Source organism: Prunus dulcis, chromosome 5, assembly GCF_902201215.1.
Source record: "Prunus dulcis chromosome 5, ALMONDv2, whole genome shotgun sequence".
In the NCBI taxonomy this organism is placed as follows: Eukaryota; Viridiplantae; Streptophyta; class Magnoliopsida; order Rosales; family Rosaceae; genus Prunus; species Prunus dulcis.
In genome coordinates, this window is record NC_047654.1 from 693,517 (window position 1) to 708,779 (window position 15,263).

The 15,263-nt window shown below is 37.7% G+C and overlaps 1 protein-coding gene across 1 annotated transcript; it reads left to right on the forward strand.

Moving 5' to 3' along the window:
* Positions 1-4,960: 4,960 nt before the first annotated feature.
* Positions 4,961-7,764, forward strand: LOC117627708 (protein seele-like). The gene is made up of 9 exons (XM_034359913.1): positions 4,961-5,211; positions 5,365-5,391; positions 5,483-5,562; positions 6,094-6,166; positions 6,252-6,309; positions 6,679-6,730; positions 6,886-6,910; positions 7,015-7,106; positions 7,475-7,764. Exons 1-9 carry the CDS (start codon positions 5,110-5,112, stop codon positions 7,524-7,526), a joined length of 561 nt encoding a protein of 186 aa, XP_034215804.1. The 5' UTR covers positions 4,961-5,109; the 3' UTR covers positions 7,527-7,764.
* Positions 7,765-15,263: the final 7,499 nt, after the last annotated feature.

A 15,263-nucleotide genomic window follows, 5' to 3' on the forward strand; every position in this document is an offset into this window, starting at 1 on the left:
TGCAGATCAGGACCAGAAGTTCCTTGATCCTCATCATACAATTACATCAGGACTTGAAGATCCTTGATGATGATATTGATATGAGAACTGGCAGTCTCTCCAGTACTATACATGTAAACAAGAGATCGGACTTGAAGATCCTTGATCCTTGACATGTAAATAAGGACCTAGAGTTCCTTGATGATGTAACAGTACCGTATTGGTTAAAAGTGCCGTACACATGAATATTAACTGTCCTGGCAAATGTACTGCACATATGAATAGATATGTATTCATGACTTGATGAATAGTACTATTCACATGAATAGTGACGTATGCATAAATATTAACCATTTTGGGTAAACCGTCACTATATACAAAAGGGAACCTGCAGTTCCTTAAACTCATGGATGAGCAATTAAATGGGATGCCAGAAGTTCTTCAAAATATGGACAGTTATGTAAGGGCTTGAAGTCCTGAAATATGGACAGAAAATTGTAAAAATGTCCATACCATGAGGATATGTGATTTTGGCCCAAAGTTCAAAATCTAACAGTATTGAGAACCTAAAGTTCCAACAATTAAATGGACAACTCTTGAGGTATTATTGCAAATTGTGGTACACCACATATTTCTTTGGCATAAGAGAATGATGAATTTAATAAAGTTCGATTCTGTTATAATCGACACCTCAAGGAAGAAATATATTTTGTGAATTTAGGTTGTTAAAAATACACCGTGGAATGGATAATATCAGTATAAAACTCAAATAATGAATTGAGGCTCCCCACATATTTTGTTATATCTAGGCCGGAAGCCCATGGATCAAATATATGAGAGATCCTGAACTTGAAGTTGTGGGTGTATAGTAGTTAATGCTCTTCACTACTATATTGCGATATTATCGTGGCTTTTACTCAATTCATATTTCATGTCCATTTGAAAATGGCGAATAAATTATGAGTTTGGGTTTAACCCAGACCAAAAAATTCTGGGCTCACATGCATGGAAATATGAGAGATTTGATGTGATTATTTGAACCTATAAGGCACAAGGTTCCAGACCGTCATTTTGAAAAGACGTAAAAACCACAGGTGCAAGTTTAAGAATGTGCGCAATTATTATATCAGGAAATGAGCATACAACAGATAGATTTTTACACCTGCAATGAAGGTGCAGGCCCTGTAAAATCTATAAAATTACATTATGTTCTGGAAGCCTCTGAAGGAAGAGGACGGAGCCTCTTAAGCTTAGCCATGAGCCTCTCATGGTCTCCCAAAATTCTTTCATTTGAGACCTGCAGCATGTCTAGCTTTCTCAGTGTATCAGCAGAGAACGAACTCACCAGTTTCAACAAGGAATTATTCTCTCCTTTGAGTTTCTCAACCTCTTTTTGAGACTCATGAAGCATTCTTTGAAGAGAATAATTTTCAGTTGTCAGCTTCTGAACCTCGGTTGCTCTAACACGCAAACGATCAGCCAAGTTAGAAACAGAAGCAGCACTCTGAATGCTAGAAGCCATTGAGTCATTAATAGCTTCTTCCTCAGACCTCACTGTCAACAGCATTTCATCCATTGGAATAATGAAATTCCTAGCTACTGTGACAGCAGTAGCATCATCCATCATCACAGAATCATTAACTGTGAGATGACGATTTTTGGATACAAAGGATGGACGCCAAACTTTGGCGTCACTAGTTGTTGCGGGAGCATCATTTAAATTGAAATTATTTGGGCAGGAAGAAGAGGAAGCCATTTTAAGAAGGTTTCGAAGAAAGTCTTACAGAAACTAAAGTTTCAGAAAATGAAGGAAGTTGAGTTGAAACGCAGTTGCTCAACTAAGTTTTGCGAAGGCAATATCTATAGACGAAAATGTGGCAGCTTTTCAGGATTCCAATATCTTCTCGAATCCCCACATTATCTTTTTCTTTCGCAAGAGTCCAAAACTTCACGTGACCTCTGATAATGCCTGTCGGCACTTTCGGCGTTTTCAAGTATTATTTTCAAAGCCGATCTTGCTTTACGGATTTCACGGAGCTACTTTTTCAAAAGTATCCCGAGAATCTCGCAATTTTCCCATGGTTAATTTGAAATTCACCGGTTCTATCTATTCATTGTATTTGTGTATAAATGTGTTACTAACGAAATTTCCTTTGCAGAAGATATCCAGTTTACTCCATACCTAGTGATGCGATATCTACTTGTTTTTCTTATCAGTAAGCACTTAATATGCCTGAGAAGCAAGACTATCTCTGATCATCCATTCATGAAGCAAGACTATCCCTGATCATGTTTCTGCAAGATCAGGGAATTGTGAAGGCGGCCTTGTGCTCTAATCTCCTGAGATCCTTCTAGACTAGGAGAATTGAGAGCTTGTTTTCTGCTCCCACCAGCTTCCTTCCCTGATTGCTTACCTTAGCTTGCATCAACATCACAATTTTTTTTTGCATTTTTTCTCTTTTGCAGCTCTCTGTTCATAAGAGATTTTATTTCTTTAGAATGAACATCTGAAGAAAGAATCCATGAAGTGATCCTAACTCTGAGGGTTATTTGTTTTTGACAGAGAAAAGAATTGTGATTTTTGCTTTTGCAGGATATAACTAGATCATCAAGCACTACATTTACTGGGCCGATACGAGCTTGAATGATACTTGAGAAAAGTTTCTCTCACCTAAGGATGTAAGCAATACTTGTGTTATTTTATGCTTATATACTTATTTGATATTTTACCTTGAAAGGTAACCAAATGGGGAGATAAGTATGTTCCAAAAGAATGGCTTGTATGTATCCATGAATTATTAAGGCAAATTTTTCAGATTGCAAGTTGGATACATTGATAATACACTGCACAGATTAAAGTCCCATAAGAACATAATATGGGTATAGCAGTGATCAATATGATGCACGCCTGTTGCGTAGCAAATGATGTGGATTGAAGTCCAGAAAGGACAATCCCTTGACATGTCAATATTGATATTGTGCACGCCTAATGCGTTGCAAATTGTATGGGTTAAAGTCCCAGAAATCAATTGGCATGTATACATTAATCTGTGGCATGCCTGCAGCATGCCAGATATATGGTTATAAATGTTCCAACTCCCTAAATGGAGATTATCCACGCCCTACTATAACATAACGCTCCATTGGAGGTTATAATCCACATTCTCACATAATAAAAGCCCCATGTAGTGGCTTGGGTACCCAAAAGCAAAGAAATGCTTATAATTGATGCATGCGAATGCACATGAGAATGGTGGGATCATGAATTGATGAATGACAAATTTTGATTTTGAAGTAGCTACTCAAATCATCAATGGGCTGTGTTGATTGGAACCACGTTCAATTATTAAAATGTCGACAATATCATTGGCCAAAATGGACTGAGGCAATTCCATTATAGATGAGAATGAACGTGAAAGAACAAACCCACAATACGAACCCCAAAAGATGTTAATATTAAAAGTTATACTTGGGTGTTCGGAATAAAAGGGAATATACCTACTTTGTATGACACAATGTTTCTGGCAGAAACAAGGAATGTTGGGTTTTCTCCATATTTTCAAAATTCAATTGTGCCCCCCTTATTGCACATGGAGCCCAACATGTTATCTCTAAAAGTTATTAAAGGCATGGAGCATATTGCCAAAAGCGATTTCCTAAAGATGTATAAATAGCTCGGTTAAAGCTATATAATGTGTCATAAAGTTTAATCCCTTTAAACAAAATCCTTGAAAGGATTGAAATTGCATGAAGCAAGTACCTGAATGACATGTACCTGAAGTACAAAATCCGTACTCAATACTAATATGCATAAATTGCCTCAGTGAGTACATTAATATGTTTGCAAACACATTAAAGCTTCTCAAGAGTTCCAGAAATATTTTTCTCGACTGAAAGATCGAGCATTATGCCAACGAGATTATTGCTTATACTAAGAAAGTATTGAAGCATTTTTATGCTGATTATTCGTTGGACACTTGAAGGATTTTCCGGACGTATATTGGACCGGACATCGTATTTTCCAGATAGAGCTCAACTCCATCATTTTGGGATGATGTGAGGTATATTTGATGCTATTTCCACATAACACTATGTATGGGCATATTCTTTCAAGTGAACTTACAAATAGCCCAAGTTTTGCTGGAAACGCGGACTCTGAAAAATTTTATGATTCACATAGAGATAGCTCACTGGAAATATATTTACTTACTCAACTACGAGAATTATTAATGGCTACATCCTCCACTCACTCCAAAAGATTCTCACTCCAAAAGAGAGTCATAAAGACATTAGGGGGAGATATTAATCAGGGGGAGCATCCAGAAGTATGCTATACAGATTGTTATACTCTTATTTCTTCCTTCCATCAGTTTTCTACCTCACTAGGTTTTCTCCAAGCAAGGTTTTAATGAGGCAACCAATCTAGGGACATGTGGTCTCCAAGGGGGAGTGTTGTAAAATGGGTGAAGCCCACATTGCAAACTAACATTCAAGTTGAACACATGCTCTAACATTCAAGTTGAACACAAAATCAAACCACACACCCACCAAATCAAACCACACACCCATCAAACCAAACCTCATACCTACCAAACCAAATCACACACCCACCAAACCAAGCCATTTGCTTTGCCTATAAATAGGCATTCTATTTGCTTGTAATGTAAGATGAAATGAGAGAAGATGAAGATAAGAAAGAAAGAGGGTGAGTGTGTGAAGAGAAAGAGAGCAAAGAGAAATTCTCCTAGAGAGAAAATTAGGTGAGCATACATATTGTAAACACTAGAGTTGTAACCACATTATGTTATGAATGAAAAGGTTACTGTTGCTGCTCTCCGAGGATGTAGGCATAGCCGAACCTCGTTAAATGCTGTGTCTCATCTACTTTACGTGCAGTTCAATATTCGCTCATATCCCCGTTCATTTTATAACAAAATAAAAAAAGGTATGGGCAAAAGAATAAGATTAAGCCAATTTATTACCTTTTGAGAGACGGGAGGGGGTTGGTTGACCGAGTGAATCCGGACCCAGCCATCAGCCCAGTGTATACTAATAATCAGAGTCAGTCATTACAATTTCACTGCAATTCACCCTTACAGCGCTCGAAAGAGAAGAAGAAGAAGAAAGCCGATGGGAGGAGGGTCGATGGTGGTGAGGTTGGTTTTGATATTTACAATTTTGTCGGTGGCTTCTTCCATCGATGACAAATGCGCTGCGTGCAATGCGGTCGCGGTAAAGTCTCGTTTCTTTTCGCTGTCATCTTCTTCTTGTTTCCCATTTCTGCAATTTGAACATTGAAATTCCGGGTCTTGTAAAAAAAAGAAAAAAAAAGAAACTCTTTTCATGGAATGAAATTTAATTCCGGTGTCAAATGGAACTTTGCAGGAGGAGCTCGAGTTGGGACTTTCCAACGTAAGATTTTTAATTCATATGCTTTTCAATTTTGCAAAGTCTATACATTGCAGTAGTTTCTGATTCAAATTCGTAAGATTTAATTTTCCAGGAAAAACCCAGAAACCATTTGGATATGAGACACCGATTGGACTCAACTGGTCAACGGAGAGGGAAGGTAATCGATTACAGGTACTACCTGGATTGCCTCCTCCTCTCAGTTTGAATGCTCACAGTTTTACACAATAGGATCTTTATGATTTTACGACCCAAAACAAAAGCACACTTTCATTTTCACTTTTAATTCGGTTTCAAGTTTTACGTATGCTTCTTAACATTGGGTATCTAGCTTCACGAAAGGGGTGATCTTTTGCTAGACTAAAATGCCTTTGTTAGATTATATATGTGCATAATGCTTAGTTATTTTACAATGGTAGGCGAGTGAACCTACCCGCGATAAGAGAGGGCTACCACCACGGGTTTTGAAATTGTGGTGGAATATTATGATCCAAATATCTCATGTTGAGAAAAATAAGAATCCTAGTCTAGTATGGTAGATGAGTTGAAAACTGTGTATTCTCAATACAAATCAGTAATCCAGACCGAGTGTTAGCATATAAGTCACCACTACTCCATATATGATCACTTGTTGTATAAGTTGTTTTTAGTTCACTTTCTTTTACAAGTGGTTGGTGACTTCTTCTTCGAATGTGTACCCAATAGAGTCAGTGAGCTCAGAGTTGTTGAACTCCTCGATGGAATTTGCGAAAAGATGCAGGATTATACTCTTCACAAGGTTAATGTATTTAAGATTGATTTCTTTCTATCAAATTATGTAGTTAGTTTGCTGAAAATTATCTCATTCTGGTTTTCTTTTGCAGATAGATTCAAACAGAAAAGAGTGGATCAAAGTGGATAACTGGGATAACCTCACAATAAGTACGTATTTCTACACAAAATATTCTATAGGTGGTGTTTTTCTTTAAACCGAGGTTGACATTTTGCATTAAACAAGTGATTTCTCTGACTTACTTGTCTAGCCATCTAGCCACTAAGCAACGGGCTAATGTGCTGTTTTTCTTTTATAATCAAAGAGAACATAATTATTAGTGTAAGAGTTTGCCTAGAGAGTTCCTAGAATAACAGAAAATGCAGAAAATTTTGAAAGACAAATTACATTCATTCTTGTCAGTTGTTTATCTAGACCATACATCAATTAAGGGAGTTCTTATTCATTCTAAGAGCAATCATTTCATGTTTTGAGCTGTATATGCCTTTTGTTTTGTGTGTCTATGTGTACGTTTTTAGGTAAACAAGAAGCTAAAGCATATTCAAAGGATTTATCGACCTATTGTGGAAGGTAACATGCCGACTTTGTTTTCCTACTTTCTTTTTACTAGAGTTTCAATTTTTTAAACTTTAAAGTGATTGTCCTTCTCATATGAAAAATGAGGAGTTTCAATTTTTAAGCCTCCCATGATTCAGCAGCCTAACTCGTATATTTATTTGGGACAGATTACTTGAGGAAACAGAAGATGAGGTGACTTAATACTCTTATACTTTTTGCTATCAATAAAACAAATAATCAATGGTTGCATTGAGCATTAATACTTTTGTATCCTGATTTTGCAATTGTTCTTGCAGTTGGCAGAATTGATAAAGAAAGGATCTGTAAGAGGAGGAGATGTAAGCAAGGTCTTATGTCAAGATCTGAGTGCACACTGTAGCAGGACAAGGTAAGGTTAATTCATCATAACATATAAATATCAATGAAAGTAAGTACATATTTTTACTGCTTCCCTCCCTGGCCCCCAATCATGCAAAGACCAATCATGCCATGGTATCAAGGATACTTGATCGATACACAACAGTTTTTATTTTTAAATTTATTTTTAACACTGGACCCTTTAGTTGAAAGGTTTTCATTACAGCAACTCAACCAGTTTCTAGAAATATGATTAATCCTGAGTCCTGACGTTGCGAATCAATCCACCAATTAGAACTTAGAGCATTACTTCTCCAGTCCAGAGCTATTTTGGGTTATGCTTTCCAGCAGGGTTCCCCTTTGTATAATACCCCGGAATTATTTTGTGTCTGCCTGCAGTGCATCGCATCAGGGAAATGGATATGGTAATGGATCCAACGGAGAGCTCTGAGTTACCCACATTCACATACTTCGCCAGCAAGAAGAGATAGCACAAGCCAATTGACTTTTATTCAGAGTTTGGTCTGTTTAAGTTGTTATCAAGTGTTATGCCCAAGTGACTTGCTTATTCGGATGCCAGCAAATTTGGCTTCTAAACTTTTGCGATGATGTACCAATTTGTTGTTAACTTATACAAGACTGATACAAGTTAAAGACACAGAGCTAATGCATCTTTCATAGAACTCAAATGGAGTTGGTTAATTTTTTCTTTATTTATGCATCACTCGTGTTCCTCATAGAGCCAACATTGGCATTTATGGCCCAAAAATTGATGGTCTCCATTTCCAATCACCAAAGACCCCCCTAAAAAGCCCCTCCCCCACCCCTAAGAGCATCTCCAACGCAGGCCCTTTTGCCATGGTAAGAGACCCATTTGCTCGGTTTCGGCCCTCCAGCGCAGAAGAAGCAGCTTGGGCAAGCCTTGGGTCCCACTAGCCGGGCAAGCCCAAGGGCAGATCTTGCCTAGGCTTCAGCCCGAGGGAGCTAACGTTAGCGAGCAAAATTCGAATTTTTTTACCGTTGATGCATGAGTTTCACGCTCCAACAGTAAAAAAATTTGACTTCCACTTGATGACGTCAGCTGTAATAACCCAAACCAAAATATTTAAAAATTAGGATTTCTTTATTCTACCCAAAAGACGAGTTTGCCCTAGCATATTTTAATAGGGAAAAAGTTGACTTTTTGATCGAGAAAGAATTTGGCGATTCCGCTTACACCGTTGCGTAGAGCACGGCGAAACGAGTCCGTAGACGCGGAGTAGACCCGAATTGGAGTTGTAACGAAGAAAATACGATCAAAATACCGCGAATGGCAAAATGGTAATTTGGACAAAAGTCAGATTTTATCCATTTTCTTCCTTCTCGCTCCTCTCCCTCCCTTCCTTCTCGCCCCGGCCACCACAGGCCTAGCCGATCTCCGACACCGGTGCCAAACTGACTGCCACTCACCCGCCGTCGTTCCCCGTGCCGTCGCCGCCCTTGTCGTGGCCAGAGCTCGCCGGAATCTGCCATTTTCCGCCGTTTTCCAGTTCAAACTTTGAGCTCTTCGTTCTCCCTCAATTCTCCACCAAATCGATCGAGTAAGGTATGGTTTCTCAGCTATTTTTCGTGTTCTAACTGATGGATGTATGGGTTTTGATCGATTTCACCTCTAGATCACTCGATTTTCAACTTGAAAATCGGCCGAAACTTCAGCTACTGTGATCGGCCATTTTCGGCCACTTTTTGGGGTATGTCCAAGAACAAAATTGACTCCAAATGGGGTGTTTTACCTAGGATAGGAGTTTGGAGTCTTGGTTCCGAGATTTTCCGACAACCCGAAATCGCTTTGGACACCCAATCTGCCCGCGCGTGTGGCGGCGCGTGGGTGAGGGTGGTGAAGTGATTCTGTGTAGTTTACGATCCTCGTGCTGTCACGAGCGCGTAGGATTTGGCGGATCTCAATTCGGAGTCCGTTTGAGCCCCGAACGGATTTTCCATATCGCGCGATCCTTGGGTGCAGTGTCCTCGAATCGTTGGATAGCACTCAATTTTGGATATGTCGTCCTACATGATTTCTGGATCGTGTAGGATTCGACGGATTGCGAATCGGAGTCCCGGATACTCTGAAATCGCGAACCCTGGGTCTAGGTTTTGGATTTTAAGCGATAACGCAATTTTGGCTAATCCGACCGTCCGTTTCGGACCAAATCGGCCGGTCTGACAGTTTATCGCTTAGTAAAACTTCGGGTCTTTTACGACCGTTTTAACTGTCTGAAAAGCTAAAGTGGACATAGGAGTAACTTTAAAATGAGTGCACGCATTTCTAAGAGCCGGGGGCAGGGTGTTTAATTTAATTCTTTTTATTGAGCAGTTTATTAGTTTATTATTTACGGTTAATCAGGCACCAGAGGTCCGATTGACCCACATGAGGGACCTTCAAAGGGTCCAGCTAGTTCGGACCATCAGTGAGTGGACATTTCTTTCCTAAATGATTTTTAATTAAATTACATATTTGATCTTGAATAAGTGTTATTACATATTTTCGGAGCATGGTTTGCATTGCGAAATATCTTTATTTTTATAATATTTGGTTGAGTAGCATACTTGAAATTTTTGATACAAAGATAGTAATTTAGCTCAGACTTATCAGATTTCAGAGAGCTATCAGATTTTTCTAATTAGACCACCATGTACCCACCTTTTTATTTGGTGATTACCCTTAGACGGACCGATGTCTACGGACATCCAGTCTGTTTACAGTTCTGTCAGTGCACTTGACTTTGCCTCACGAGTTTCGGGGACGCTCGGACCGTGAGTGCCAGGATTTGCGGCTCGGCAGACTTGGTGTCCCGAGACCTATCGGAATTTGCGGCTCGGCTGACTCTGTGTCCCCGAGAACTGCCAGGATTGCGGATCAGGCTTGGTGTCATCGGGACCTGTCGGCGGATCAGGCTAACCATAGTCCCATGATTCCGCTAGTTTGCGGCTCGGTTAGACTTTGTGTCGCCGAGACTTGCCAGGGAATTTGACGGATTTTACAGGGGTACAATTAGGTGGTAGTTTTAAAGGATTTTTAAGCTCTTTAATACATTTACTGTTTTCACTCATTTTATATCAGTTTTTTTGATACTCATGCAGGTGTTATATCCATATATCTTTGTTAAGTTATACGAGCATTTATATAAATATATTTATTTATGTTTATTTGAATATCTCGAGTTGAATTATAATCGAACCATAGATTTTCTATCCCTAATTATTTCAAAACGGGGGTTATTAGGTTTTAAATTGCTTTTAAGAACATTATTTTTGTCCACTCACAACTTTAACCTGTTTTTCGCCCCCAGGCTGTAGAAGTACGAAGGAAACCACTCGGGCCATCTTCCCAGCTTCCGCAACACCACCACCACCACCACCACAAGATGTAGGATTTTGTTGTAAATTCTTGAAAGTTTTGTAAATGCTTAGAACTTGCTCTGATATCTAGTTGAACTGAGAAACCGAGTTAGAAAGTGTTTATTTGAGATATTCTGGCAGTTGGTGTGGTACTTGTGCTTGTTTGACAGGTAGAAGACTTTGGGTTTGGCCAAAATGCAGGGGAGACTCTGCCGAATTTTCGGCAGAAGTCTAAGGGAAATTTTAAAAAAATTTTGAAACGAGAAGGGTAAAAAGGTCATTTGTGTCTGACATTGGCCAGGTGTCGGACACGCACAGGGCTTGGCTTGAATTCCAAAGCAGAATTTGGATCGGGTCCTGTCATCAGCGCTAACGTCATCTCTAACAAAATCCAACAAGAAAACGCCATGTGTCGCAAACCAGACGCTCCGATCGTTTTTTTATTTATTCTAGAAATCCAACGGCCCTTCTTTTTTTGGCTAAAAAAAATTCGAAAAAATTATGAATTTTTTTTTTTAAAAAAAAAAGACCAAAAAATTATGGATTTTTTCCCTATAAATACTTAACAATTTTATTCACTTTCCACACCAAACCTTCATACAATTTCTTCTCATTCCAATATTTTTTACTCTCCAATCACATTTTTCTACTATTTTTCATTTGTATCAAAAAACAAGTGTCATCTTCTGTCGAAGCCGGAGGCGCGTGGACAACTTAGGAAGCACTACAAGGAAAATCCCTTTTAGCGACGAAACAAGATGGTCGCTATAACACCAAATTTTGTCGCCAAAGATAAATAGCGACGAATATTTTTGGTCGCCAAGGTTGTCGTTCAAAGCTCGTGGCTAAAAGTACCGTGCGACGAAAGAAAATTTCGTGGCTGAAATATTTTAGCGACCAAATTTGTCGTCGCTATACAGCTCCCGGTTGGTCGCCTATAGAGAAGGAGTTGCCACCAAAATACCAAAAATTCCCGCGAACATGGAATTATTTGGCGACGAAATAAATGTTTGGTCGCCTAAACATTTCAGCAACGAATTTTTGGTCATGAAAGATGTACTTTATTTGTCGCATATGTTAGTTGGTTTGGTTATTTTCAGAATGGGCGACGAAATAGATTAGTCACCAAAACTATAGATATTGGTATTGTCAATTGAGAGATGAAAACTAATTCGTCGTAAAAAAGTGTATTATTTTTTTAAAAAAATAATTATTTATATTTTTAGCTTTGTAACAGAATATTATTTACTCCACAAAGTTTTTGAAAAACAGTAAATAGATGAAATTAATAGAAATAGCATAATTACTATTCAAAAGATACTAGCTGTTTAAGCACATGTCAATGTATGCTAGGTACAAAAACCAACAAGTGGCTAGATACAAAAGCCCCTAGAACCCCCAAGGTAGGCTAGATACAAAAACCATCAAGTATGTAGATGTACACACAACTTAATGACTATTTCCAATATCATCAAGATCCTCATAAACATTACGTGAACCACCATTATTACCTTGATCATCATCACAAGGAGAATCACCAACATGCTGGAACAGAACACCTAAATGTGAGGGTAAAGGACCATCATGGGTTCGCATCCACTCAATGACATCCAAAAGTTTACCCACTATGCCCTGAAGCTCACTTACTGTGCCTTTCAACTCACCAACTGTGCCTTCAAGTTCCTCAACCTTTTGCTCTGTAGCAAAAGAGGAGGCAACTCCACCACTATGCGAACTCTCCATTCGAAGACTAGAACACAAGCCTCGAATCCTCTTGCCCTTTGCAACCCCAAGTTCTACAATCATGATCTCTAATTGTTGTGGGATAGGGAGTGTGACTTGATCTAGTGGAGTTCCTGAACTCTCTGCCACTTGTTGCTTGGCCTTCTCATACTCTTCATTCATCTTCTTCTACAAAAAGAAGCAAAATAAAGATAAGTAAATATATATAAATGCATAAAAAGAATGAAGTAAATGGTACGCCAGTACGACCAATTTTGTTCATAAACTAGCAATGCCAATTATCCTAATCAAACAGTCACAAAGGAAAAAAAAAAAAAAAACTTGAAGCAAATAATGAAAGGAAAAGGCACATAAAAATGGAATAGATCTCTTTGGATATGCAAATTGCAGAAAGTTTGAAAATACTCACAGATCTTATAAAGATCTTTTTCTGCATCTCCTGAAAAGCAACAACAATACAAACAAGAAACTTCCAAAAACAGGGATTATAAATATTTGCCGAGCAACATGGCCCCCTTATAATTGGGCCTAAATTTTAACTTCTAAGAGCACAACGGGTTATTAGAACTGAATTTATTTAATAGGTGTTTGGAAATTGGGCCTTCAAAGAGGAAGAGAATTACAACTGCAGCAGCTCTGTTTCAAAACAATCTTAGCATGCACTTTTGGTCATCAATATATAAGATCATGGAAAATTTAGAAAACTCAGACACATATTTTCATTGTGTTTCTAATTAATTAGTTCTATTTGCAATGGATAAAGCCTTTATATGATGCTAAAACCAAAGTACACAATTAGCATCTAAAATAATGGGTCATCAAAAACTTGCATGACCAGTCAGTTGATTTTTTGGATTGCAGATTATGCAAGTCAATAGTTAATTGTCAGTAGGTTTATGTATTCCTTACCCCTTTAATTTCAGCAGCCTCATTGATCCACATGCTCTTACCCTTAAGAATATGCATGTTGTTCCAATTGCTAATGTATGTAGGATTTTCACCCTTCTACATTTTCCCAACAAAAAGAAAATGAGAAATACTTGAAATTATTGCAATATAATAAATAAAGAAAGATTTAAAGTGACCAGAAATTATAAACCTCTCTAGCAGCTTCCATATGTTTTAGGAAAGGACGTGACCCCCTGTATGATCAAACTCTTTCTTTTTTCTGTTCTAGGCATTGGTCTTGCAGCGTTTCTGTTTTGATTAAATACATGAATTGTTATTTCTTTTTTTCTATTTGATACTTAGAATAAGTTCCCAACCAAAAAATGAAAATTGCAGCTGTTATGATACATTAGATACCTGATATTGCTCATTTGTGTGCAACGTATCGACCAAATAATGCCACTCTTCTAGAGTCCTTCGAGTACCAAAGATCTTTTCAGGGGTAGGTGTTTCTCGTGCAAGATCAGGGGCAGAAGCATATTGCTTATAGTGTCTGTGGAGCTTTGCTTTCCATTCTTTATAAGTTGAGTGCATATGGTCAGTAATAAATTTCCATATATCCGGATATGTTAAGTCCACATCAAACATAAACTAATATCAATTAACCATAAACAAAACAAGTATTAGTTATAATTTTCAATGCAAATAGAAACATTGAAGGACAAATTTTTCAGTTCCCACTAGAATACAATGAAGAATTGAAATAAAAAGAGGGCTAAATGAACAAAATTAAATTATAATCAAAGAAGAATATAAGATTACCTGCAATCCCAATGCCATATATTTCTTCGTCTCGAAGCTCACTTTTTTCATACCTAAAACATTCAATGGAGATTTATTGCAAGTGATTAACCCAATCTCGGAGACGAACAGTTTCTAAGCTTCAATAGTCGCCATCAATTTCTGGGATGGATCCATCCGTATTGGAATCAAACTCTTCCTCTTTTTCACAACATCACAAGTGCCAGCCCCACAGTTCGGCCACGAGTGTTCTTCATCTATGAAGAAGTTTGAGTATGCATTCCCTCATCTAGACGACAAAAATTCAAAAAATCAGTAACTAGAGTGCACAAAATAAAGGTATAAAAATTAAGGGCACAAAATATGGTATCAGTTACCCTATTGGCGGGAACCCCCTCCTGAGGCTGATGAAGTACCTTCTTGTGGCTGAGTTGATTGTTGTTGTGGCAGCCGACATGGTTGCTCAAGTGGCTGTGGTGGTAGTAGAGTTAAAGTTTTCTTCTTCTTATTGTTATTGTTGCTTAAGGTAGCAGCCCTCGTAAGTGTCATTCTACACTTACAAACACATAAACAAAGAGAGAATACAACAATATACTACTAGATCATTCCTTGAAAAAATAAAAATAAATGATTGAACATCATACTTCAACTGTAATGACATCGATTCTCATCACAAACGTGCTTTAGATAAATGAATTATTCATCAAAAAATGATTAAACATCATGCTTTATCAATAGGGAAGGAAAATAACACGCACATGCAATTTCATTTACATGGGGAGGACATATGCAAACCTTAACTCGAAGATATTTCTTCAATATACAGACCTTACAGACCTTACCCCTTAAAACACATTAAGGAAAACATATAGTAACTTGAAGATAATTAAGAAACATTTAGTGGCTAAACAAAAGACAACCTAACACTTCAATCCAAATCACTATAATCGTCACTGTGCACCAAATATCCAAGATAAAAGTCTCAACATAAAACCAAATGGTTCAAAGTAATATTGTAATCAACACATCCACCTTATACAGTTATAACATGTACAATGAATAAAGTCAGGCTTAAGGTCACATGTCTCTCATGTAGTATATGAATTATCTGAAATTAGTAATTAGGCTCTTCATCTCAATTCCAGAACAAATTATTATTTTTTACAGTTCTTAATCATATATACCCTAAATAATTATAAAAACCATTTCAAATTAACAAAAATTTACCCTTGAAGCTAATTGAATGACCTTGTTTAAAATTCAAGATACCAGTGATCATCACATAAAGCCAAAATGGTTTGTTAAAAATTAAAAATTTTAAAAAAAATTTTAAAAAAAAGTGGCTGGAAGAGCTTGAAAAGGATTTCCAAAACAATCA

Bases quoted from the DNA above. Each gene is read 5' to 3' on its own strand.
- LOC117627708 (XM_034359913.1), top strand. From the start codon at position 5,110: ATGGGAGGAGGGTCGATGGTGGTGAGGTTGGTTTTGATATTTACAATT. The intron at 5,392-5,482 runs GTAAGATTTTTA...TTAATTTTCCAG, and splicing joins TCGAGTTGGGACTTTCCAAC to GAAAAACCCAGAAACCATTT. The intron at 6,167-6,251 runs GTTAATGTATTT...TTTCTTTTGCAG, and splicing joins AGGATTATACTCTTCACAAG to ATAGATTCAAACAGAAAAGA.